This window comes from the organism of the source record quoted next, unplaced genomic scaffold (genome assembly GCF_019419815.1).
Source record: "Pyrus x bretschneideri cultivar Hongxiangsu unplaced genomic scaffold, Pyrus_bretschneideri_v1 Contig8, whole genome shotgun sequence".
Lineage (NCBI taxonomy): Eukaryota > Viridiplantae > Streptophyta > Magnoliopsida > Rosales > Rosaceae > Pyrus > Pyrus x bretschneideri.
Genome location: NW_025999820.1, coordinates 9,508,608 through 9,534,547, shown reverse-complemented (window position 1 = coordinate 9,534,547; position 25,940 = coordinate 9,508,608). Strand labels below are relative to the sequence as shown.

The following is a 25,940-nucleotide window of genomic DNA, read 5'->3' as shown; positions in this document are numbered from 1 at the left end:
TACCCTAAAACCAGTTGAAAATTTTAGAAGCATAGTGTGATTTCCACACTTCTAATTTCTCCAACTGCACTCTTCCGAGCAAGAGGAGAAAAGGAGCGTGCAAAAATCACTACGCTTTTCAAACATCCCTAATTCCTCCCATGAATTTATATTCCTCCTTGCTTTTTCCAATTGTGATTAAACCTCTTGAATGACAATTTTGTGCATAAAACACACGACTGTTTCACGGGGCATGCCGTCTTTAACCTGCAGACTGCTTGTAATCTCTCTGCTCGACACTCTCACACCAAAACTCTCACACCGTAAGTTCAAGCACTACACAAACTATACTAAATGAAGCTATACAATATTTCTGTGTGTCCTATGACATATCTTAGCCGCCCAAGATGGTTAGGACCAAGCTCCTGGCTCACGCTACCGTTCCAGACACTTCTCTCATCTTAGAGGAGGGTACTGGGGAGAGGCAAAGCTGCTGGTCTACACTAGCGATAGTTGTAGTTTTGGCCTGTTGGGCTGGGGTTCCACAATCTCCATATGAATAAACACTGTCTGCAGAACGCTGTATGAAATGCTACCGTCCATTTTTCTAATCTTCTGTTGTTGCTCGTCCACATACCATTCTCCGCCTCCCTTCTCACCCCTTGGTGTCAAGTACACCGGCCCTTCTATGCCGTACCTGAAAAGGGTTGAAAAAGAAAGAGTTTACTAATATAAACCATCTCCATAACTTAACTCCTAGGTCCATTCCAGAATATTTGAGTCAAGCATCCGGAAGATAAAAGGTCAACCAATTTTTCATCAAGCACAAGAACAGGAGACAGCAAGTTCTGTTGAAAACACCCTCAAAATACTTGCACGCCTATGCCCCAACACTCATAAAAATTAATTGAATTACTTATGAGGTTAGAAAACGTACTTGGGCACAAATACGAAAAATCCATTGGATCTTATTCTGACTATTCTTGCCTCTGTGTCCGTTGGCCTTCATGAAAGAAATGCAACATTATCAAAGAGAGACAGGGAGAGGGGAAGGAGGAGCAAGACAGAGGCAGACAGACAACAGATCATACCGTTTTTTGAAAAAAATGAGAGTATGGAGCTCCACTGAGGCCCGACTTGCCATCTGGGCATTCCTATGCCGATAATTTAAATCTGTAGCAAAAATAAGTGAAGCAACACTCTTAGAGCTCAATATGTACAAATCGAAAAAAAGTCATTTATAAATTGCTTAGTGCATAAAAGATATAAATATAAATGATTTAATCTTGGCTTAGAAGAGCAATAGGAAAGAAAAAAATTTCATTACAGCGAACTATACAGAATGAGCACATATGCAATCTTGAATTATAAACCAAGTAGCTAAACAATACTTAGCTCCTTAAAAGCATGAAAATTTGATATATGTTGATGTGCAAGTTAGCTCTGAAATTAGTAAAAAAGAAACAGAAATATTTGGAAACACACCAACTTGTTATCAGCTTGTGGGCTAAGGAGCCAAACATTCTTACTCTAATATTAGTTATGAACATAAAAAATCCAGCCACATGGGTAATACTAAGGTTTGATCATTTATTGAACTACATCAAACAGCGAAAGTGGTTTCATACTGTCAGCAATGCTTGTGAGTTGGGGTCCGTCTTGGAATACAGTTGGAAGCTTGTATATCCCCAAAGATGCAGCAAGCAACCTGTGTACTATGACATCTGCAGGGAAAGAAAGTGGTCGAGTCAAACAACAATAATTCGACAAGATCACCAAGAACTACATGGCTAAAACTGACACCAACCTGCATATCTCCTAATAGGAGAGGTGAAATGAGTGTATAGAGGCGCTGCAAGCCCATAATGAAGATATTCCGGAGGGCTGAGATCCCCACTACAGAAGTAAACAGCCTAAGATTGCAAATACAGGGTAAATCCAAAAATTTAGAAAGTTGTCCTTCAAAGTAATTTCAACTTCATTCAACCATTCAAGTTAAATTACCTGGGTCATGCATCTCGTAGCCAATATACGAATCAGCTTGTTGAAGTACGGATCATCACCCTGAAAAGGATTTAAATTTGCTTTTATTAAAGAGAGAATAAAATAATTAAGCAAAAATTTACATAACTTGGTAGTCTGGGACCACCAGTCTCATTCTAGTAACATATACGAATGATGTTAACAAACACATACCACAGCAGAGTCAAGTGAATCAGCTAGTGCTTTTGATGATGAGACATCCAAGTTGAGACCAATAGCAGCAGCTGTACGCAACAGCGGTTCAAGCATCTCTCTGGTCGGAGTAGGGTGGCGCCTGCACACACAAAATCAAATGACCAAAAAAGAGAGGCGACAAAGTGTCAAGGCAGCTATGCACCATCCTTCCACAGCCACAAATATTTTAAGGGAAAAAAAAAAAAAAGATACTTCAATACATAAGAGAACTACGATTTACCACAAACTGATACATTTCAACTTAACCAACCCAAATAGATCACTGTACCACTTTATAGCCTTAATTTTAAGCAAAAGACAACCAGAACGGTGTTCCAGGAAATAACATGAGACCAAGAAAAATGTTGAAGAAAAGTCCATCAACTTACCTCAATAGTGAACATAGAGGGAAATGTTTAAGAATCTTCTCAGCAACTGAAACATTAGCGGCAAGCATAAACTCCTCCACCATTTGGTTTGCTTCACGTATCTGGTACATACCTGCAGAAACAATTCATGCAGTGATTTTAGACAAGTTTTCTCTAAGATGGATACATGAATGCAAGATAGGGAATTAGTCATTTCTCTCCTCCTGAGTAAATGTTTTAAGAAAAATGAAAAACTGAACAGATAACCAAAGAGCCATAAGAATTAAATAACTCTACTAGAAATAAGCAGATCATGTTTTAATGAAACCCACCCAGGTGCTGATAACTTCCAACCCAAAACACCAAACATAAGAATAATATGATACATGCATCACCAACTATAAAATCAATATTATGCCTACACGAAGCAGCACAAAGTAATCAATTTCATGAAATAAGGTAATTATTATAGTGGATTAAGCAACGGCACAACTGATATTGTCAGTGCAAGTAGAATTAAAGTTCAACATTTAGAGTCAGATTACCATCAATCAAAATTTAATATGTTGGACAAGAAAACTTGCCATTCAAACAACATACCTATATCAAGAGGATCATGAGTCTCAGTGTCAATTTCAAATTTGACTTCAGCAGATGCAAGAGTTAAGGCTCCTCTCTCAATACGCCTTGCCCTCATTATCTGTAGAAAAAGCGTAATGTTCAGAGGTCAGAGAAGTCAAGAAATTATGATGGCACATTAAAACTGTTTAACTAATGAATTGATAACCAACGAAGAAGAGCCCACGTGTGCATACCTTTGCTAAAGAGTTCATGTTTCTTAAATCTGTAGTTAATGGATCCATCAACCGACTGCAGTAATATAAAAGTAATAAGAAAACTTTATTATAGAAATTCAAAGATAAAAGAAACTTCTATAGTGGACACAGGAAAGGGACCAAGTTACAAAAATCCATGCTGAAGAAATGATTAAACCATTGGTGCAAGTTTAAAATTCATCCTAGAGTTTTTTTCTCTCTTTTCACTAAGCGGTATAGCAACAGAAGTTGACACTTGCAGGCTTCTCACTATCCAGGATTCAGAAGACGAGGCTAAAGCTCAACCCAACACATTACGAGTTAGCCATTCTGGCTATTTATTTATCAGACCATTCCCAGCCCAACGGGCACATTCTGCAGAGACTTCATCCCATACAACTCACTTTGTTTTAATTGTTTAGATCAACTCACTTCTATCATATCCATCTTACAATTACAAATCTTACTTTTACATATCATGGACGTGTCATATCATCGCAAAATATGATGCCTAGAGAAGTATAGAAAAATAATGGCATTTTTATACATCATAATCGCATGTACATGCAATATTTAGATCGAAACGTAACAGGTGGACGCATGTCTAAGTGAAGGAACACAATGTTCATGTAGCAAGAACATACTGGGTACAAATTTCTTATTACTGTAACTAGTAAAGTTTACTAAGGTTTAAAAAGTTATTATGATTATAATGACGAGAGTACAAAATGTACCTATCATCCATCCTCGCTTGAGCTTCAATGTAAGATAATGCTGCACACGATTTAATAACACTTTTGGTGTATCTTGCAGAAATAATCTCAGCCTCAGCTGTCATATCCTGAAATTCAGGTAAACACTTATATACCAATTCAAAAAGGAAAGAACATACTCTGACATAGGTTCGTCCTATCCTATGTATCAGTTAAATATAAAATGGTATCTCTAAAAACTATAATAGATGCATGTGTGGTGTGTGTGCAAGGATGCAGACAGAAGAAAAAATGTCTTATCATGACTAGTTAGTGAGAGATCATATACCCAAATGACAGAAAAGGCTAGCCTTTCCACATCAGCTCGAAGAGAACATATATCTGCATAAGAAGAATTATATCTTTAAATTACAGAAAATTCAATCACAATATAAAGGAGGGGAGTGCTAGGAACCTTCTCACTCACCTTCTCATTTCAACCTTCTCACTTCTACTCATGCCATGTGCATTCAACTAGCACGCAAAACTAAAAATTTAAATACTTTTTGGTTGACAAACTAAAATTTTAATTATATTAACAAAGGAAGAAAATTAGTGGGAGTTTAATATAGTTAAAATTTTAGTTTTTGAGTGCTAGTGGAGTACACATGGCATGAGGAGAAGTGACAAGGTTGAAATGAGAAGGTAAGCGAGAAGGTTGCTAGCATTTCTCTATATACGATAGAACACTCATTACAGAAATTTTTAAAATTAAAAAGTCACCTTCTGTCAGAGGTTTTGGAAGCATGTCAATGCGCCGTTCAACAAGGTAGACCGATGTGCCTCTTTGTGAAGCCTCATCATCAAGAGGAGTGCCCGAGTGTACAAAATTTGTTACATCAGCAATATCTAGTTAAAAGTCATTAAAGATACAGCTTGTACTTGTAGTGTACTCATGTTATACTTCTAAAAAAAATATATCCGCTTGGAACCCTTAGAGAGGTGACAGAATAAGGCATGTATAACACATACAATGAAGTATCCTCCTAAAGACAAACATTTGGAAATGATAGAATACTTAATGCACCAAACAGAAGTAGGAAGGATAGAAAGCAGCAGACAAGACTGAATTAATGCTAATTAGCAATATATTCTGAAAAAATAAAAAACTCAACCTTTTTTCATCTGAACTTTCAGAGAACATCTCTTCTTTCAGACTTTGTTATCCCGACACACAGATAAATGCACACGCTTTATTCACAATGCACAGATCAACCATACATTTCAGTTACACATGCAACATCACTTATTGATAAATGTCATGAGGTTAAGGATACGGACTCCAACTTCGTAATTTCCATTTGGAAGAGCTGTACAGTGCAATGCATCATCTATATCCTTGCATCCTGCAGAAACAAGAATTAAAGTAGGCTATCTTAATATTTAACTAAATGAAAAAATTATACCACAGAAAACAGCAAAACTAATAAGAAAGCAGAAAGAGGGAGAACAACAAATATAGAAAGAATTAATATACGGGTCATATACCAGGAGGATCAACACTAAAGACACGCAATTGTCGCAAATCCTGTCTAATAGGATTTGCCAAATCTTCAGAAGACACAAACCATGGTAGCGGCGGCAGGCATGCTAGAACTTGAGAAGAAAATGGTCTTGTATTTATATCATTCTCAATCAAGACCACCTGCAACATCCAAAAAAACAAATTAGTGTAACTGCCATCTAAACTTTAATTGATTGGATGTTCAAATAGCATACAATGTCTTTAGCTTTTTTATTTTTTTGGGGAAAGAAAAATAGAAAAACTACGCACTGTAGGAAACTAAAAGATAGATGTTCAACCAAATAAATGCAAACAATTTAACCCCTTCCAACCTACCTCAGTTTCAGTATCTTTATCACCTATTACTCCTATGGTTCGTACATAATGGCCAGAAGGATATCGAGATAAAGGGTCCCATGAATCAACTGCCACAGTAATTCTCTTGTCCAGCAGATTCTCAAGCTGTCGAGTTTGAATTCGAATCTTCGGAATCCTACGATCTTTTGAGACAAATAAAGCATGGGCAATACCACCACCACCTGCAGGCTTAGCCATGGGCTCCAAAGATCCACAATAACTGCATGAATATCAATTTCTATCAGATAACAGAACCAATAACCAGAAAATATCTTCACAAAAACCATTATTTGCAAGTGCAAATTGAAGTGTATGAGAATCTACAAACATCCTGGTTAGAGTGGGATGTTAATAGAGCACAACAATCACTGGCATATTCACAGACATCCTAAAAGATCACAAATTTTTGCTACCTACTTAAATGAAGAAACATATTTCAGCCAAATAATAACAAAATCAGAGACCATTTCTGTCAGCGAGACAAAAATGGTTCATGAAACCAGTGAAGTCGACTTACGAATGCCAATTTCGCTTTATAATACCAACGACACGGCCAGATGGTCGATTTGGGACAGATTCTGTTACGCCAGCAGAACCATGTGGAGCTGTAGTCCTAGGAGCATCATCAGCACTGCCTGGAACCAGATGAACATCTTCTTCTTCCTCATTCTCTGCAAGTTAGTACAAAATATACCGATTAAGAGAATTAAATGAGAATAAAAGAATGCCTGAGTAGAGAGAGAGAGAGAGAGAGAGAGAGAGAGAGAGAGAGGGAGAGAAAGAGAGAGATGTTTTCAGCCTTCTACCCGAAAAAATGTAACTACAAACTAATTTATAACTAAGACCTAAAATCTACCTTAAAACATGAACTCAAACTTATAGTTTCCGACCAAGCCCGACCTTCATCAAATTACATTTATATGCATATGTAGCGTTCATATTTATTACCATACCTTCATCTGCTAGTGCTATAGATTTTTCCTCATGCCACTGATCTTGAGGCAGAAGCTCAACTGCCACTATATCACCATCAAAAGCCCTATTCATGTTTGTACGTCCATAGATTATAATTTCATCACCAATGCTCTCACTTCCAACATATGCTTCAAATGGGTTGTAACGATTAACTCGAAGTTTTCCTTGATGGTATATGCCATGATGCAAACCGGAAGTAATTTCAGACATGGGCTTATGCTGAAAAATTAAAGAGAAAAAGAAACTGGTAAGAACCAAATTTGATTCATAAAACTGATAACAACATCTAAACGCATGAATGCAGAGTCAGTCGCAATACCTCTGAGTAGACGACTTTCCTTTTCGATGGTCTCAAATCTTCAACGTCCTCCATCTTTACATCTTCTGATGCAGGCTGCACGAGCAGATCAAGCAAATCTGGCCGACTCAATGACCTCACAAACGATTCAACTGAGGACAAGAAAATAATTTCCAAGTGAGTGATTCCGTTAAATTTCTGTCAAAATGATGAAAACTGAAACCAATCAATTATGTGGATATTAAACTTGTAGGGCAAGTCCGAAACATAAGAAATGCTGTAAAAAAAAAAGACTTGGATAGCAAACATATACAGACCTGTCTCTGCAGAAATTCCCTCTTCAATAGCCTTCCTCTTATTCTCCTTATCATTGGTTATAAGTAAAACCTTAGCTGAGCCAGCAAGATGACTTTGATACCACTGAGCGGCCACCCGAATTGCTGAACAACAATTTCTTAAGTGAGAAAAGAGTAGGAGATTAACAGATACATACCACACAACAAACCAAAATCTATCACCATCAGGTGGACACTAGTATTGGACAGTGTTGGCAAGTAACATAGACACAAAAAAAGAACAAGTACAAAACACCAAGCATATCATGAAGAATTACATTGCATAATCAAAACAAGCGCAAACCTCTATCATTTCGATCATTTTTACTTTCTCCGCTCATGTCCGTAACATATGTATCCCTGAACATAGCAGCAATAAAAAAAATTCAAAATACGCACCTAAAATTGACAATATCAAAAGCAACCTATTTATAATGAGCACATTCCCACATTTTAACATAAATAAGTAGAATTTTCATAACCTACTTGTGATGTTCATTCGAAAAGACGAAAAATTTCCTCAGAGAATTGCTGCACAGAGCTCTAACTCTATTGTAAACAGACAAGTTCCTGTTTTTAACCTCTTCCAGCACAATCGAAAGCACAACCACATCGTCAATCGCCGGATTCTCAATCAAATCAATCTGTAAACACCACCAACACAGCTCAAATCATTAGTTCATTCATTCGCAATTCGAAAAAAAAATTAAAAATTTAAAAACAAAGGGAACTTGACACGAACTGTAACCTGATGAAGGACGACATTGGTATCAAAGATGAGAATGGTGGAAGCGGTAGGGCTCAATCGAGCTCCGGACGTATCGCAAACTTTGCATACCGGAGCTCCGCAGTATATATCGTGCCGGAGATAGTGCTCTCTGACGACCTGAAAATCGAGTCACAACGAAATCGAAAACCCTATTTAGCTTAAACCCTAAATTGGAAAAACAGCAGCGCAAAGAGGAAAAGTTGGGGTCTTTTGGGACCTTGGTGATTTTGCCGCCTCTGGTTCTCTTGACAAATGACTTGTTCTGCAACATGTCTCGGCCTCCCTGAGACGTGCGACGGTGTCGTTTTTATTAGGAGGAAGGAGGCGGTGGAGTGAACTGGAAGGCGGACACAGACTGTAAAGTTTGGTTTGGGAGCGCGGGGACTGCCGCGTGAGGAGATATACGAGCGGTGGCTTCAAGCGGTTTATTTCACAGTCTCCGGTTCGACCGTTACTGTGTAGGGCCACGGACAAGTTCACTCTCTACATTTTTTTCAAGCAAACTGATGTATGTTTTAAAAATTCAACAAGTTAGCCAAAATGATTGAAAACTTATTTACTTCTTAATTGTTGAACGAATGCAATTGACCACGTAGCGCTCATGTATTGGTTAGTAGATGATGACAGATTTATCATTTGAAGTTTGCGATTTTTTTTTTTTTCCAAGTACAAGCAACATTCTAGGAGGAGGGTTGAAAATTTAATTTAGAAAGGTAGTGGGATGAAGATAAAATCTTAATATTTGATTACTTCAGCTATTTCCCAAGTCTTTTGATTTTTTATATACTCATCTTTTGCTAATGTCCTTTTTTTTATGTATGTCTCGCTTGCACCTCAAAAATTTTCCATCGAATGACCTTGAAAATGCTCATCACCACAATACTGACACATCCCGACCGAAATCAGGGCGTACTGGCCGCCACGCAGAGGTGACGTAACTATGTGCACGTGCGGAAGCTAATAAAAAGTAATATAAAAGTACGAATAATTAAAAAAACTAGCATACAAAGTAGTAAAAACAAGTGCTAGCGTAAGTGAGACGCTAAGTTCAGAGCAATAAGTCTACAGCAGTCCAAATTAAAATGATGCGACAACAGTGCACCCGAAGGTGACCCTACATTGGTGAGTGTCTGTCAGAAGTGCCGGGAAGCCCTCTGGGAAACCACCGAACCTGCTAAGCAACTAGAACCTGGAGTGGCGCAAAACAAAAGCGTGAGTGGGCAAAAACAAAGCTCTTTGAAAACCATTTAGTAAAATACATTCTAACCCCTCGCCGTAAAACCTGTATACTTCCCAGAAAATAAACATATATACGTAGGTATGGATATACCAATCACACTCAAGAATATGCCATGACGAAACCTCATAATGAAATGCAAGTGCTCAGGTATAAATCATGACAACAACATATAATCTGGCGGCCGGAGTCACCTAACGTGACCTGTACGGTTGCATATATAAATATAGAGCTCAAATCTCAAACTCAATAACTGAACCTGCCCACGAGTTGGAACCACCTAAAGTGGTCTGTACGACAGGCCTGGGTGTAACATATATATATACGCTCTAGTGCTGCGATCACGTGAAGGCTATGCGAATAATCGCGAGTCACCTACGAGTTGGAACCACCTAAAGTGGTCTGTACGACAGGCCTGGGTGTAACATATATATATACGCTCTAGTGCTGCGATCACGTGAAGGCTATGTGAATAATCGCGAGTCACCTACGAGTCGGAACCACCTAATGTGGTCTGTACGACAGGACTGTGCACCTAACTTGGATCCAAGCTGAGCGTGTGGTGCGGGAGGTGAACATCACGTGAAGGACTGTGCCCCTACTCTGGGCGGGAGCACTAACACCGGGAGTGCAGGTTATGAGCTCTCTAAGCATCTCAAACCACTACTGAATATAAACACGAATAACACTTACCTGGCACTTACCTGTGCGTCCAAAGCACCCAAATATGCATATGTACATGTATGCAACTAATAATGCACGTGATGATGCATAAACAATAATAATATGGTGCATGGCATAAAACAATTAACCCTTTTTAAACAATTTATGGGAAAATATAGGTATATAGGTATATACGGAAAACCAAAAGCCCACTCACTGGTAAGTGGAAGGGTCGTAACCCCCCTGCCTCGAGTGACCACGCTCGTCCTCGGGATACGTCTCACCTATATGCGAAAATACTATAAAAACGTTAATTTTAAAGCACATAACCTTCCTTTCGTAATAACTTCTCATACATTGCTCAAAATGGACAATTGAATATACCAACGTGCTCTACACAACCTCAGGATCACACCCAAATTTTTAGAAAATTTTTCCACCGCCGCACGCGCCGGCCACGCGCAGGCATGTGCTTGGCACGCTGACGGCGTCAACTGACGCCGTTAGGAATATTCCGTCAGTTTTGACAGATTCCGTTAACGGCGTCAGGAATATTCCATCAGAATTGACGAAATATTCCATCACCTTCTCCGGCAAGCCTCCGGCGCCGGAAAACTGGAAAAACTTCAACCTTCGATTTCTCTCTCGTTTTTCAACCATTTTTCGTGATTTTTGCACCAAAACGAAGCCTAAGACTAGGAGAACATAAATATACAACTTTCAAGAGCCAAAAACTACGAGATCTTACCTGACCAAACCACCCAACTCCGGTCAATTCCAAACACAGTGATTCCGACGTCAAAATTCTTCAAACGAAATACTCCGAGACTCCTTGGGACCACACCAAGTCACCTACGAGCTTCGTTTTCCCTAAAACGTGATAAAATATGTTTGCATGAATAGTACCCAAATCGGACACCGTCGAATCGACGTGAAAACGACGAAGTTCTCACCTGAAAATGGTACGACTGGACTCCCACGAGCCTCACGAGCTTGAAGGTGTACTTGGTTCCCTCGATCTGTAAAGGTTTGAGGGGTTTTGGGTGTGTGTGGTACGTTTTCAATGGAAAATGAGAGGAGAGGGGACTCGGGGGAGAGACAGGGAAAGGGACAGAGAGACAGTGAGAGTGAAAGTGTGTGTGTGTGGCCTAACACATGCCAACACCACACAAAACAACCACTAAACGTAAACAAAACGAACTAGGGGCAAAGTAGTCATTTCACACGCACGTTTTCAATATTTTCGGGACGGGATGTCACAATACAGTCTTGGACTCTCTAAGACATTTAATTAAGTCATTAGATTACTAAAATGATACTATTTATAAGACACCATTCTGACACTGAACTATTTATAAAATTGTTCTCTCAATTTAGCTTTTAAGTAGTTTTTGAAAGAAATTTAGAGCTAATATGATTTTTTTTTTCTTCTAATTTACTAAAATGATAAATCTTCAAATGAAATAGGCTAGTAATTATATTAAATACATATAAGTATTATAATCAAATTTCATATCTTCATTCCTTATAACAATATTATGTTTCTCATAACCAAGTTATAATATATAAATAAATAAAAACTTGCAAATACTCATATCATAATCAACGACAAGTTCGTAATATTGACACTTTCATATTTTAATATTTAATTTGCATGCATATATAAACACTATTAAGAAATACGAATGTTAAACAAATGAGACTGTATATTGTCTTAAATCGCCTAAATAATTTAGTAGAAAGTAAAAAGGAAAATTACCGACTCCCAAACAATTTTTAACCTTGAAAAAAAAAAAACAATTTTTAACGCCTCAACTGTTAATTAAACCCCTTGTTTGTCCCAATCAAAGTCAAAGAATTTCAATTTATTTTCTTATTTAATTTTTCCAAAACCAAAATTAAATACGAAAATGCGGAGAAAATCAGTCACGAGAAATACATCCCGACAGGCAACGCAGCCGTACGGAGTCGGAGATCCTAAGAGTGGATGGTCCGCCGACGTTTCGAATCTCCGACGCTGTCTTCTCCCCAAAATCCAAAAACCCCTCAGCTAAATCATCGATACGCGTCATGTTCTTCTCCATCCAATCTCCGCCGATGGATCGCCGCAATTCAATTCCGATATTTATCCTACTCGTAGCACTGATCGCCGGTTTTCTCACCCGAAACGCCGACTTTTCGGATCTTACCGACTTCCAGATTGTCGGTCCGCCTCGGAGCTATGACGGCGCCGTTTTGAACTCGGTCAGCAGCAGCCAGTTGGAGCTTCCGGTCTTTTACCAGACTAGAGACGGCGACGTTTTGAACTGGGAGAACGGGGAGAGCAGGGCATTGCAGCCGTTGGGGTCGCAGCAGAAGGAGCTCGAAGTCGTCTCTCGCTCTCCAAGCAGAAGACTTCACTCCCATACGTCAGTTGACTCAGTTCCTTCCTTTCAATTGTTTAAATTCCTTTGTTTTTTTTTTAATTAGTTCATATTAATTTCGAATTCGATCAATCGATTATTGTGTTTGGTCGATATTAATTCTGAATTCGATTCGAAGTCCGAATTTTTCTGGGTCAATGTTGATTTTGAATTTCGATTTGAAAGTTTGAATTTTTCTGGGTTAATGTGGATAGGGAGGATGAACCTAGAACTGCATTAGTTGCTCTACTGGATGGAACAATACAATTAGTGGATAGAAATTCGATGGGAGTTAGATGGGCGTTTGATTCGGGGCCGCCAATTTACAGTTCCTATCAGGCTCAAAGCGGCAGTGGGTACTTCATATATTGTGGTGATGACTGGGACTTGTATGAGCACAGCGATCATTTTGGTCGACGGGTATGTCATCGAAATGCCACTATGTTTTGTTTATTATTGCATATTTCGTTTATGATTAAATCGGTGTTACTCTGAATTAATTGATATTATCATTTGGATGTGGTGATTGTATAGTTGTGAGATTTGTCTTTAGGAGTGTTGCGTCTCAGTTTGTTTTAAGAATGAACTGGCAAAGTTGGTGACTTTGGTAATGCAATTTAAGAGTCACGAGGCCTACAGTAACGTCCAAGGAATCTTTGATAAATGTTACCTAATTGCAGTTTTGTGGGTGTAATTAGTCCCTTTTTTTGGTCTTTATGTTATGTTACCGTTAGCTTCATTTTATTGATAATACAAATGGGGTGCCTAACTATCTTCCCATATCTAAATAGACAATTGCATCTTGGTTTTCTGTTGTTTTACGTGTAAGTGTTTTTGGAGAGACAAAATTACCACTGCCTTTGATTCCTCATTTTTCTTGCATTCGAGGCCCATAGCTGTAAGATGTTCCCTACCAAGTTAAAGTTTCTGGATTATGAATTTATGACGCAGACTAAATATGATCATTCCCAAAAAAGCCCCTTTTGCTACTTAGAAGATGATGATGTGGAAACTGCGTAGAAGTTTATTTATATCTGAGTATTTGTTGCTTGTAGAAACTGTGACCTTTTTTTGGGAAAGGGGGATGGGTTGTCACTGCTTTTTATACACTGATCATTGACTTGCATGTACTTGCAGAAAATTCCATCAACTATTGCTGAGTATGTGGATAAAAAAACGCCTAAAGTGGAGGAGGATGGATCAGTTACACTTGGACATAAGAAGGTCACCTTCTTTGAGGTTGGTCTTTTTACCGGAAAGGTATACCGCTCATACACTCTATCCGAAGATCATGTTAGAGATCGAAAGAAGTTTGTCAAGCCCAGTTTGATAAACGGAAATGCTGGTGAGCCGCGAATAGTATTCTTCAGAATAGATTATTACTTGGTGTCTTACCATCCGTATTCAGAGGAAGTATCTTGGAATATGACAATTGCTGAAATCAGGGCTGCTATCCCATGCAAAGATATTGAGAATCTGATTCGTGGTTCTAAAACTGGCAGTCAGATTGCATTACCATTTGACTGTCAGTCAAAAGCACTTGTTAAGCGCGAGCGAGATCATGGATCATTAGAGCATCAACAGGCAGACACTGTGGTCAAAAAGTCTGCTTCAGATCTGGTTGTTCCTTTGAACAAAAGAGATCTGGTTGTTCCTTCAGAGCCTGAGGTTCACAATATGTTTCTTCATTGGTCAAAAGCATTTGCTCTCGCGTTTTTGTTTGTAATCCTCATGGGCCTTGTTGTTTACCACTTTGTTTTTCTGGTTAATGGTCAAAAGCCTGATCCGAAAGCTTCACCTTCCAAGAGGAAGAAGAATCGGAAATTGGGAAAAAATGGAATTGTTGAAAGAAAAGAGGAAAGTGTATTATCTCAAGATGAGGAAGCTTTAACACAGACCGAAGGTGATAACAAGATGTTGCCATTTCTTAACAAACTCTTTGATGGTGGTACTAATGGTCGCAGGATTGGTAAACTAGTGATTTCAAGTACAGAAATTTCTAAAGGAAGTAATGGTACCATTGTCCTAGAGGGAGTTTATGAAGGTCGACCTGTTGCTGTAAAACGCCTTGTATTAGCCCATCATGACATGGCTTTTAAAGAGATTCAGAATCTTATTGCATCTGACCGACACCCAAACATAGTAAGATGGTATGGAGTGGACTATGATAAAGATTTTGTCTATATCTCTCTGGAGCGATGTATTTGCAACTTGGATGATTTGATACAAATTTGCCCAAATTCCTCTCAAAATCCAGTAGCTGGAGAAGAAGATGCAAAACGAGTTCTGATTGAAAACGAAGTTCGCTTGAAGTCATTGAAGAATATTATGTCAGATGTTACTTTGTGGAAAGTAGATGGCTTTCCGTCACTTCTACTATTGAAATTAACGAGGTTGGTTAAAAATTCCATTATTGGGTACAATCTTTACCAAGGGATAATAACTAATCTCTTGGTACTAGGTGGTTATTGTTACGTCAATTGATATGTTATTAGATTGGTTTAGCATCTTATTGACCTTTTACGTTTGTCTGTAACACAGGGATGTGGTTTCTGGTCTTGTGCATTTGCATGAAATGGGGATCATTCATCGTGACTTAAAGCCTCAAAATGTTTTGTTGATTAAGGAAAGAACCTTATGTGCAAAGCTTTCCGACATGGGTATTAGCAAGCGCCTTATCGGGGACATGTCTTCTTTGGGTCATCTTGCCACTGGAAAGTACTCTTTCCCTGTCTACTTCAAACTTTAAACACCCTACCTATGATATTCTCATCAATTCTAGTACAAGTTCATCTTCAAAATCTGAATTACAAATCTTAAATGTTAATTACTTGATTGCAGGTTGTGGCAGTTCGGGTTGGCAAGCCCCTGAACAGCTTCTCCACGGGCGGCAAACACGAGCAGTGGATATGTTTAGTTTAGGTTGTCTCCTATTTTATTGCATCACAGGTGGTAGACATCCATTCGGTGATCAGCTTGAACGTGACATAAATATTGTAAAGAACCAAATGGATCTCTTCTTGGTAGAGCATATTCCTGAAGCTGTAGATCTTATATCTCGTTTATTAAACCCTGACCCAGAGAGAAGGTAAGGGTATTAGTTTCTCGTAATGAATTTTTAGGAAGAAGTATATAGCACCACTGGAAGGATTTTTTTTAGCCATATTTAATCAAAGACATGTTGAAATGTTTGTTTACTAAAACATTCTTGATTTGTTTCCAGGCCAAAGGCATCGGAAGTGCTGCTCCATCCTCTTTTTTGGAACTCCGAGACAAGACTCTCGTTTCTTCGCGACTCCAGTGACAGGGTAGAATTGGAAGATAGAGAGGCTAACTCTGGTGTTTTGAGAGCTCTAGAAAGTATTGCACCCATAGCTTTGGGTGGGAAGTGGGATGAAAAGATGGAGCCTGCATTTCTCACTAACATCGGCCATTACAGGCGTTACAAATTTGACAGCGTTCGAGACCTATTGCGAGTCATTCGAAACAAATCGAATCACTACAGAGAGCTTCCAAACCAAATTCAGGTTTTTCCCTTTTTACCTTTTCCTTTTCCCTTTCCTGCTTAAGCTTTCTACGTGCACGAACCGGTGATGTTTACTCTCTTCTTTTCCGGCCACTGTATCAGGAACTCGTCGGACCAGTTCCAGAAGGATTCGATTTCTACTTTGCGAGTCGGTTCCCGAGACTTCTGATTGAAGTATACAAAGTTGTGTGCCAAAACTGTAGAGAGGAAGAATGCTTTGGCAAGTATTTCAAAAGCAATGCAGATTAACGCTTTTGATAATGTATTAGTGTTCCATATTTACTATTTGTCTACGTGTAAATGCAGCTGTAAATAGTAATAATATTACATATATAATTATGTATATCATTCTCCTTAAATAATTTAAGGATAGCTTCCGACTGAATGAATAAAGTTTAGAAACACGTCTCATCCCAGCTGCTGTTTCCCCTTCCCCCAAACTCTTGAGAAAATTTTCGGTGTATTGTCACACGGCCACGTGATTTATATGTTACTAATTTTTACATGCTTTATCGCATATTACTCATGTCGTTGATTTATATTATAAAACATATATGAGTAAAACTTAACTTTGTGGTCCACCACCAAACTTTTTGGGTCGGAGTTTCACTTATTAAACCACATATGAAATTGGATTTGACTTTGTTTCGCTTCTCTCCCAAGGAGGAATTCTTATATTTATGTCGATTACAGTCTAGCATACGTACATGACTCATTAAAAATGGGAGGAAAAAATTTATGCTCGCATTTCAAATTGTGATTAGCGTCGGATAATTTCATGTACGTATAAAATAAGAGCAAGGTAGATTTCATGTCATTCTGCATATATTTGTATACTTTTAACTTAGCCAAAGAGCTTTGCCCAAGCATTCCCATAAGAGTAATGTAGCATGAAAGATATATAATGACATGAGTTATACACACATGCTTCTAAGTATCGCAGCGGGATTGTAGTTTAGATAGTTAAGAGCATTCATCTCATGCACGTGAGCTCCTAAGCTCGATTTCCACTCCCAAATATTGCTTGTATTAAGAACTCATTCGTATCAGACGTGCCCTCACGAAGTCCTACTTGGAGTTAAATGGTTCTGATCAGGCAGGATTACCATTATCTAAACTCCGACTTGAAGATGATTGATCAAGGTGTCTCCTTTTCGAGTTAGACATCGCTTCATCTTCCGCGCTTCTATTTGATAACCTCTCCATTCGTCTTCTTTTCGACCGGCTTTTTACTTCCTCTTCCTTCTCATCAACAAATGTGAGAAATGTTTGAACGCGTGCGGACGTGGAGCTACCAGTAGAGATCAGTTCCTCGGTGTAGTGCTTGCTGAACTGGCGCAGCATAATACAGAAATATATAGCGAGTGCAAGGAAGCAAGCTACACCACAAATAATAAAGAGGCCCCCGAAGCTTTTGAGTTGAAGCCTGTCGACTTGCAGCTTTCCACCATTTGAGGCACAAGGAGTTCTCATAAGCCATTTATCATAGATCCTTTGCAGATCCCCGTTCTCCGACAGCTTCAGAAGTGCAGTAGACAGGTCCACCGCTAAAGGCGAGTCCCTTGGAAAAGCCTGATTTGAAATGAACAACGCATTCTTGTCAGATCATGTAAACTGTATCAACGAATACTTGTTTGAATATGTCTATAGATTGACAATTTGATAACGCAACATGTCAGACTATCTAAAAGAGAAACTCACAAATCCCCAACCGGTTTTGGTGAACTCTTGACCCACAACACTGAATTCACATCTGCTTGAGAGGAATAGCTCAATGAATGCACGCTCGTCAATCACTGCAGTGACACCACCTCTATGGGGACCATCTTTCAAGGCTTTGGCATAGTCATCTGGCGTGATAAGAGGAACGAGTCTGGACTCGTCAACGTTGAGTTCATCAATTAGATAATTCCGGGCAAATGAACCCTGCTGGTAGCCAATGGGATCGTTGCTTGAAAGCAAATCGTCAAGGCCTTTGATAGAGAAAGAAAGCTTTTGCACTGTAAGGATTGAGGTCAAACTTGCAGTGTAGCTTGAGTTGATTATAAGAACAACAAACAGCCATATAATTAGAACTAAGCGACCAAGGGTGCTAACTGTATTTTCTCCTGCACAAGATCCCAATCAAAAAAAATTAAAAAAAAGAGTAGATTAGCATTGCTGAAGCTGCAATTTATCCATGGTTGCTAAGAGATGTACCGAATTAGTTCAAATTTACTTACTATGTGCAAAGAACCAAGTCGAAAAGCTAAACCTGCAGAAAGGAAGCAAGGATTGTGAGTGATTTTGGGATTACATCAAGAAGATAAAATTCGTAACACGAGTAACTCTACAAGGAGATACGATGAGAAAATGACACCAGGATTAGACGACATGATATAGTTCTTAATTACTTACCACAGAAGAGTGACGAGTTGTCTTTTAGGAGGCCCCCGAAATTCATCATTCTGCCTATGCTCTAAAATCCAAACAACTGTTCCAACTATGAGAAAGAAGGCGGCCGTGACACCCCACATCATTGGACTGAATGGCCTCAGGAAAGCCCAAGGATTTGAATTCAATATTGGCTTAACAGGTGCAACTACTACTAGCCCAGATTCGATATATGGCTGTGTAAAATCCGCCATCCTTGTTCGGTTGGTGGTGATTGCAATGTCACTTATTGCTCCATCGAATTCCTATATGAGACAAGATACAAGAAAATCAGAAAAAACATTTACCTTCTGAGGTTTTAGGAAATGTTCTGAATACAATGATACTCACACCCGTTTGGATTTTGTGCACAAGGTCAGTGGCACTTGGATTCTTATGGCCATCACCGAAAGGAATTAGTTTGTATGGGACAGCATAGGGCAACAAGTTCACTGCAGCAGTAAAAACATCTATGCAGTACCCAGTGAACAAGTCATTGCCATCTGAGTATGAAACGAATTCACGAAAACTAACACGTCTTGAGACTCCAAACCTCAAGTGCCTTCCGTTGTTTGGAAACACCCAACCACGAGGCTTCTGCGTTGCTTGTCCAGGCCAAACCACACCGTACACTTTATCGCTTGAATCAGAATGATTTGGTGCCTTTGTGTAAAGTGTTTCTGGAGGCGCAACTGATAATCCCGAAAAATTGGACCAATAACCAACCTTCCTAATCCCCGTTCCAATCACATTTATGATCTCAAATGCAGGATGAAAGAGGTCCTTTTGTGGAGTAAACATTATCGGGCCAGATACACCAGTCATATTAACCTGCAAAATGTTTTTCAACAACAGATTGCCTCCATTGAAGATGCTCAGAGCATCAAGATTTAGATCCCCTCCGCGAAGCTGAGTCAACCTTGAATCATTTGAGAATGAAAGGTTTCCCCCTTGATCAAAAAAGGCATTAATTGCATGAGCAAGCAACCACACAGTATCGTAGGCATAAAGACCGTAAGCATTCAACCCAATTGGGCCTTTATGTCCACTAGTCAAGTTGCTCCACCTTGAAACAAATTTTCGCTTCAGTTCTGTCTCTGGTGTGTACATGCGCAATGTTAGAACTCCCTGCATAGCATCCATCGTATCTGAAGGGAGGGGAGAGTTGGTATCTATTAAAGTAGAAAGCCAACTGGTGGCTATCCAGACATATCCAGTTCCCATCATGCCAAGATACTTGGCCACTTCGAACACCAGAGAACCCCAACTGTCATAAGCGTGAACAACAATAATCCGAGACTCTGTTAAAGCCACATTAACCAGTACATCAGTGATGCTATCCCGGTTAGAATTAAGGACCAATGGCGCCTTGTATGATATCCTGCATCGTTTCTCAGCAAGCTTATTTGATAATGCAGTAATCCCATTTCTCCCATGGTCATCGTCAACATAGAGTGCAATTACCTCCCTCCATTCGTAGTAATCAACCATATCTGCTATCGCAGCCATTTGATAAAGATCGTTTTGGGCAGTTCTAACAAAGAAAGGAAACTGAAGTGCTGACAGCGTGGGGTCTGTTACCGAAAATGATACTAGAGGAACTAGGAGCTCATTTGCAATATTAGATAATATATGAGCCGTGACAGCATTCAGCGGTCCAATTATCGCCATTGTGTCTTCCTCCATGAACCGTAAGGCTGCAGACAATCATAGAATAAAGAACCTTAGTTTGTTTACTTATCAATGAATCAGTGATCCTACTACCTGTATATTACAATGTAAGAGAGGATTTTAAAACTTATGAGCAAATTCACAAGAAGTACCTTCTATAAGGCCCAGAAGTCCACTGTAATTTGAGTCCTTCATTGTAACTCTCATCTTGGTTCCACCAAGAACAGATGGATCAGAATTCACGTCTTCGACTGCGGCTTCTATTGCCACTTTGGCAACTTTGCCAATAAAGGTATCGAAAGAGAAAATCGCCCCAAGATTCACAACATCTGGTCTAGTGGAGACATTGGTGGTGCTGGCACCATTTGAGGCAAACCCACTACAGAAAATCATCAACACCAGCAGCCAAACTATACTCATGGCTAACTGTTCAACCATGAACCCTAAAATTTTCACCTTTCTTTGCCAAGGAAGCAAACCGACCTCCCAGAAAGTGATATAATCAACTGCAGTTCATACTCTAACACTACAAAATCGAAAAACATCGAAAAATAAGCAAGACACTGAAAAATTCATCCAATAACATGAAGAAACATAGGTGCTCAAAGAATCTGCAGATTTAAGCACAACAGCATAAGCTCCAGAAGAAGTGGACAAAACAGGGGTTAAGAAGCAGAAATTATCATTAATAAGTAGATCCAATCTGAACACAAAAGCTAATTAATAAGTGGAAAAGCTAATGAAAGCAGCTAACAGAGACAAAAATTGAAGTTAAAAAGCAGCTTGTGAGGAAAGTGCTTACTTTGAGGGAAAAGCAAGAGCTCTCAAAAAAGAGAAATTTGATTTGTGGGGTTTACAACACGATGCATATATTAGTATATTCAATTCAACAGTAAAGGGGAATTAAACAAAGTAAAAAATAAAAAAAACAGTTAATTAAGGAAAAAAAAAAAACCTGAGAATGTTGATTCCAGATGAAAAGACAACTAACACGACAGCCGTTAACTTAATCCAAAGAACTGGCCCAAAACCCAGAAACCTTTTTGGAGAAAATCCGTTGCCGCTACAGTGACATTTCCGTTGCATCAAAGTTCACTTCCCGAGCCAAAAACAACTAAAACCAAAAACTTGGCCAACTGGGTTTGTATCTAAAGAAAAAAAAACATATATAATGAAAAAAAAAAATAATAAAGATTGGAACTTTATTCATTTGTCAAACATTAATAGAATGTTCTGAAGATTCCCATATATTATTGAGAGAATATAATATCATGATTCGCATTCGCATGCTTCTAACGTGGGGTTGGAAACCAATACCAGGTCTAAAGAGAGAGAGACTCTGTTGGCCCTGCAGAGATGTTGCTTCATGACATCAGGATGACGACCTCTGGATCTTCTGTGGAAACAGATGTGGTGTTCGTGGATGTCCAGTTTCTTGCCTTCACATTTTAAAGTTGGGAGGTGTATAATTCTCATCCAGAATTCTTGTTTCAGGACTGTTCTTTCTTTTTTGGATGTTTCTGCCACCAAGCGATAAGTTGATAACAATGTACACAAAATGGATGTACGATATGATTTGATTTGTCTTTATCTTTTGTAATTACCCTAATTAACGGGTAGAATTTTTTGAACGATACCTCAACCAAGTGATGTAATTTACAACTCTAATCATTCTGTTTTGATTACCGTCATGAGTATGATAAGAACATCACTTTAATAGAGTAACGATTGGATATTACAAAACCGTATAGTCATTGGTAATAAAAAATGGAATATGTTGAGTACAATTTTTTCAGTAAATGGCCCGATATTTTCTTGACAAAATAAACAACTGGTACGAGAAAAATTGCCATGTCGCCAAACAGTTTATGAATGTTTTCAGACTGCTAAAATGATTTGGTGACAACTAAAAGTGCTTCATAGAAAAACATGTCATATGCTTATTCAAGAAAGGTTTTCAATTATTTTTACAAGAAGCACCTGAATCTTGATAAAATTTTAACATGTTTTTTTATAGGGGAATGCTAGCAACATTTTTACTTTTTATTTTAATCTTCTCACCTTTTCTCATGCCATGTGAATTATACTAGCATGCAAAATTAAAAAGTTAATTCTTATTGGTTGAAAAACTAAAAATCTTAATTATACTAACAAAGGAACAATAGTGTATGACCAAAAAAAAAAAAAAAAAAAAGAACAATAGTGAGATTTTAATATATTAAAATTTTAGTTTTGAGTGCTAATAGAGTACACGTGACATGAGAAGAAGTAAGAAGGTTAAAATGAGAAGATAAGTGAAAATGTTGATGGTATTTGTTTTTATAATAAAAGCAGTTCTAGCATAAACGCATATAAGTACAAGTATTCTTTATAAAAGCAATTGCAAACAGATCAACGACTCACGCAACAAGAGAAATAAACCGTACGTAACCTTCAAAAACCAATAAAAATATATATAACTAGTTACATTTAAAAATATAAACGAGTATAACTCTGGAAAGTGTTGTATGGCTTTATGAGCAAAGGAGAGCACGCCCATGGCACATATTCCACTTTCTAGTGTGCCTCCTAAATTCCTATTGCTGCAAATGGAGGGACCAGAAATACTCGGTCGGGTCTCATTCAGTAACTGTATAGGTACAATTAATTGGCTTAACCTGGAAGCCATGGGCGGGCACTTTTGAATCATCGTGTATGGACCATATCGGACACTGAGTTCAGTTGGCTGCTTGCCCTGAAATGACATGGCGCATGCACTCAATATTTTTCTTATATGATTATTTTAAAGAACTTTGCACAAATATATTGTCAATTTAATATCAAGGACACCACTTTCACTATAGATGTGACATCTCTGAAAATCTTAAAATTTCATGATTATTTATGTGGTGCGCGTGAGTTTTTTTTTTTTTAAATTTTAACGAAAAACTTTTGATATTGTTTATTTTAATAAAAAAAAATTATATTTTTACACTAAAAATCAATTCTGATACTATTCATTTTACCCTTTATTTTGCACTATCTTTAAAAGTCAAAGTTTTCAAGTCATTTTCATTATTATTATTTTTTTTTAACAAAACGATATTATTTACATTAAAAGAGAGAAAGTGGATTTAACCTCACAATGAGGTAGCAATAATTTGATACAAATTCGTCTTTGACGAGAATTGAACCTAAAACTTCTCACTTACCAAATGATGATGAATATCATTAGATCATAATACTAAATAGCAAACACTTAATATTAAGTATTTTCACTAGAATTGTAAATTGGGTTGGCCTGGCCCTAAGAGGTCAAGGGCCAAGGCTTACCTGATCTTAGAGCATCTTTAGTGGATGGACAAAAATGCAGGGCAAGGCAAGAAACATGCCCCGCAATCCCAAAAATCACCTCCACCAGTCCAAGAAGAAATTAATCAAATTATAGTGTTAGGAGGATTCTCACTAGATCCTCTTTCTAAGGATCCTACGAATTCTTCAATTACATTTGTTTATCGTACATCATGCAATAAAAAATAATAAAAAATTATTGTAAATTTTTTATTTAAAATTGAATATAAACAATATCTGACAAAAACTGATTGCATAATATACAAAGAACGGATGTGATTGAAGAAATTCCGGATCCTCCCAGAGAGGATTAGGCGAGAATCCTCACCCATTATAGTGTGATGCAATAGATGCTTAGTGGTGAAACTCACTAATCATATTTGGACACATAAAGGAGTAAAATGAACAATTGGTCCTAGACTTTGCTTCCTTTGCGGAAAACGAAAAATCCAGAGAGCCTAAAACAACCACGCCGGAAACTACATCGGCAATGATGGCAAGCGAAGGAGTCGATTTCTTGTCTGAAATTTTACGGCTCTCTAGCGAATCTATCTTTGGCGGCGTTTTAGGAGGCAGATCAGGGTTGGGTCCAGTGAGATTCCTTGAATTACTGAGCTTGAAGATCTCAAGTTCGTTCAAGATTGCTCTTGTTTCTGGTTTCGTTCCTCCCCTCGACCGACCTGTTTGATAAATTTGTTCCAGTTTTCCACCTTATGGCTCCAATTCCACTTGCCTGCTACCGGTTGCCATGGTTGTGGACTCTCTGTTTGTTTACCTTCCACTCTCTGCAATTCCCAATTGATGAAAGATTACTGAATTTTTTAAGGAAAACTAATGAAAATGACTTGAAAACTTTGAGTTTTAACGATAAGTACAAAATAAAGGGTAAAATGAATAGTACTAGGTTTGATTTTTTTAGTGTAAATATATGATTTTTTGTTAAAATGAACAATACCGTGGATTTTTCATTAAAATTCCTAATTTTTTATTGTTATTAAGTCTTTAATTTATTTTTAATTACAAAAAAAATAAACTATAAGTCCAACTGTGAAAAAGCGATTCACGTTTACCTGATAAATTCCTAGTCCAAGAGGAAGAAGGCAAGTGGTGAACCCTGTGAAGCTCGCCCAAAAGCCTGAGCAACATGCCACGCGTTGAGCCAGTAGATATGACCCGACGTCATGTTGACGTTCTTGAGTTGACTCAACGAGTTAGATGAGTCAATGATATTTTGGGTGTTGGTGGTCCATAAATTGGGGAAGGGGAGCGATGAGCCATGAAATCGGAGAAGGGAGAGGGCACCCAACTCATAGCCTAGAAAATTCGAGCTTATGAGCGGGCACGTCGAGCCTAAATTTTGGCCTTTAATCTTTTTTCATTTAATGATAAAAGATTTTGTTGAGAATTAAACATATGACCTTTTAGTTTTATTAATTTTCAATTGCAATTTGAACTAATTAAGGTATTTTATTTGATTAATGTAGTCAATTAAATTATACGTATTAAAAAAGTTAATTATTTTAAGGAATGTTCAAAAGTATGTAAATTACATCGGGCCATGTCAGACTAGGCTTAAGAAAAGGGCCTAAGGGCCGAACCTAAATCCCCGCCCATGGCCTAAATGCAAGACCCAGGCCCTGCCCGTTTAAGATTAGGTCGAATATCCGGCCTTAAGATTGGGTCGGCCCAGCCCACTACCTAAAAAACAGAGTTGGGCTCGAGCCAGCACATCGGGCATCGGCCCTTTTTACAAGCCTAATTTTCACCACTCCATGACTCCAGAGGACTTGAGCTCACATTGCATTATATATAATACATTCTAACTAGATTTTACAAAGGGGTGTGATATCCACACACCCTTTTTTACTTATCTCACGCTTTTTTAGTTTTCGGGCATCAAATCGGATGAATTGAAAAATATCAACTGAATAAGAGGTGTGTGAGAAGTAAAAAATGATGTGTGGATAACACACCCCTTTTACAAAACATGAGCCAAAGTGGTATAGGCTTTCAACGCTACGATGCTTTAACTCTTTTTAATAAACAACTGTCGTATATGAGATTTGAACTCATGACATCTTTCCACAAAGTGCACTCCAAGTATCACCTAAACCAAATAATTAATGTCAACCGGCTGCAAGTCTAATCAAATAATTCAGCTCCCTCAATTCTATTTGATAGTGATTACGACTAGAGTGCAATTTCCAACTAACCACCTTCAGCCCGGAAGAAGTGCATAATCATGCATGGCAAAAAGTAAAAAAATTAAAAAAATTAAAAAAAAAAAAGTATTTCTGCAAAAGTTTGTGAACGCAGATAAACCACATTTG

At 38.2% G+C, this 25,940-nt stretch overlaps 3 protein-coding genes across 5 annotated transcripts; 1 reads left to right on the top strand and 2 right to left on the bottom strand.

Annotated features, from left to right (window-relative positions):
* Positions 1-132: 132 nt before the first annotated feature.
* On the bottom strand, positions 133-8,906 carry LOC103959163 (exosome complex exonuclease RRP44 homolog A). The gene is made up of 24 exons (XM_009371512.3): positions 8,587-8,906; positions 8,349-8,486; positions 8,087-8,244; positions 7,905-7,960; positions 7,583-7,705; positions 7,287-7,417; positions 6,946-7,186; positions 6,510-6,663; positions 5,972-6,212; positions 5,620-5,776; positions 5,409-5,477; positions 4,855-4,980; positions 4,421-4,473; positions 4,114-4,220; positions 3,380-3,434; positions 3,165-3,264; positions 2,586-2,697; positions 2,176-2,296; positions 1,984-2,043; positions 1,787-1,892; positions 1,608-1,703; positions 1,071-1,152; positions 917-982; positions 133-676 (listed from the first exon to the last, which is right to left on the bottom strand). Exons 1-24 carry the CDS (start codon positions 8,638-8,640, stop codon positions 478-480), a joined length of 2,805 nt encoding a protein of 934 aa, XP_009369787.2. The 5' UTR covers positions 8,641-8,906; the 3' UTR covers positions 133-477.
* Positions 8,907-12,188: 3,282 nt separating this feature from the next.
* LOC103959164 (serine/threonine-protein kinase/endoribonuclease IRE1a) lies at positions 12,189-16,608 on the top strand. Its single transcript, XM_048575572.1, has 7 exons — positions 12,189-12,677; positions 12,887-13,091; positions 13,809-15,064; positions 15,213-15,385; positions 15,513-15,759; positions 15,895-16,198; positions 16,300-16,608. The coding sequence occupies exons 1-7, from the start codon at positions 12,340-12,342 to the stop codon at positions 16,444-16,446; spliced, it is 2,670 nt and encodes an 889-aa protein (XP_048431529.1). The 5' UTR covers positions 12,189-12,339; the 3' UTR covers positions 16,447-16,608.
* A 464-nt stretch (positions 16,609-17,072) lies between these two features.
* LOC103959166 (glutamate receptor 3.6) lies at positions 17,073-21,793 on the bottom strand. Of its 3 annotated transcripts, XM_009371515.3 has the most exons (8): positions 21,598-21,793; positions 21,236-21,428; positions 20,433-20,806; positions 18,961-20,306; positions 18,595-18,875; positions 18,420-18,451; positions 17,899-18,305; positions 17,073-17,769 (listed from the first exon to the last, which is right to left on the bottom strand). In XM_009371515.3, exons 3-8 carry the CDS (start codon positions 20,716-20,718, stop codon positions 17,290-17,292), a joined length of 2,832 nt encoding a protein of 943 aa, XP_009369790.1. In that variant the 5' UTR covers positions 20,719-20,806; positions 21,236-21,428; positions 21,598-21,793; the 3' UTR covers positions 17,073-17,289. The 3 variants fall into 3 exon arrangements, with proteins under 3 accessions (XP_009369790.1, XP_009369789.1, XP_009369792.1); XM_009371514.3 differs by lacking the exon at positions 21,236-21,428; XM_009371517.3 differs by lacking the exons at positions 21,236-21,428; positions 21,598-21,793 and adding an exon at positions 21,083-21,223.
* Positions 21,794-25,940: the final 4,147 nt, after the last annotated feature.

Excerpts from the sequence above, each read along its gene's own strand:
- LOC103959164 (XM_048575572.1), top strand. The coding sequence starts at position 12,340 with ATGTTCTTCTCCATCCAATCTCCGCCGATGGATCGCCGCAATTCAATT. Across the intron at positions 13,092-13,808 it reads GCGATCATTTTGGTCGACGG|AAAATTCCATCAACTATTGC; the intron begins GTATGTCATCGA and ends ATGTACTTGCAG. Across the intron at positions 16,199-16,299 it reads AGCTTCCAAACCAAATTCAG|GAACTCGTCGGACCAGTTCC; the intron begins GTTTTTCCCTTT and ends CCACTGTATCAG.
- LOC103959163 (XM_009371512.3), bottom strand. The coding sequence starts at position 8,640 with ATGTTGCAGAACAAGTCATTTGTCAAGAGAACCAGAGGCGGCAAAATC. Across the intron at positions 7,961-8,086 it reads TTTTCGAATGAACATCACAA|GGATACATATGTTACGGACA; the intron begins GTAGGTTATGAA and ends TGCTATGTTCAG. Across the intron at positions 677-916 it reads TTTTTCGTATTTGTGCCCAA|GTACGGCATAGAAGGGCCGG; the intron begins GTACGTTTTCTA and ends AACCCTTTTCAG.
- LOC103959166 (XM_009371515.3), bottom strand. The coding sequence starts at position 20,718 with ATGGTTGAACAGTTAGCCATGAGTATAGTTTGGCTGCTGGTGTTGATG. Across the intron at positions 18,452-18,594 it reads CAACTCGTCACTCTTCTGTG|GTTTAGCTTTTCGACTTGGT; the intron begins GTAAGTAATTAA and ends TCCTTTCTGCAG. Across the intron at positions 17,770-17,898 it reads CCAAAACCGGTTGGGGATTT|GCTTTTCCAAGGGACTCGCC; the intron begins GTGAGTTTCTCT and ends ATTTCAAATCAG.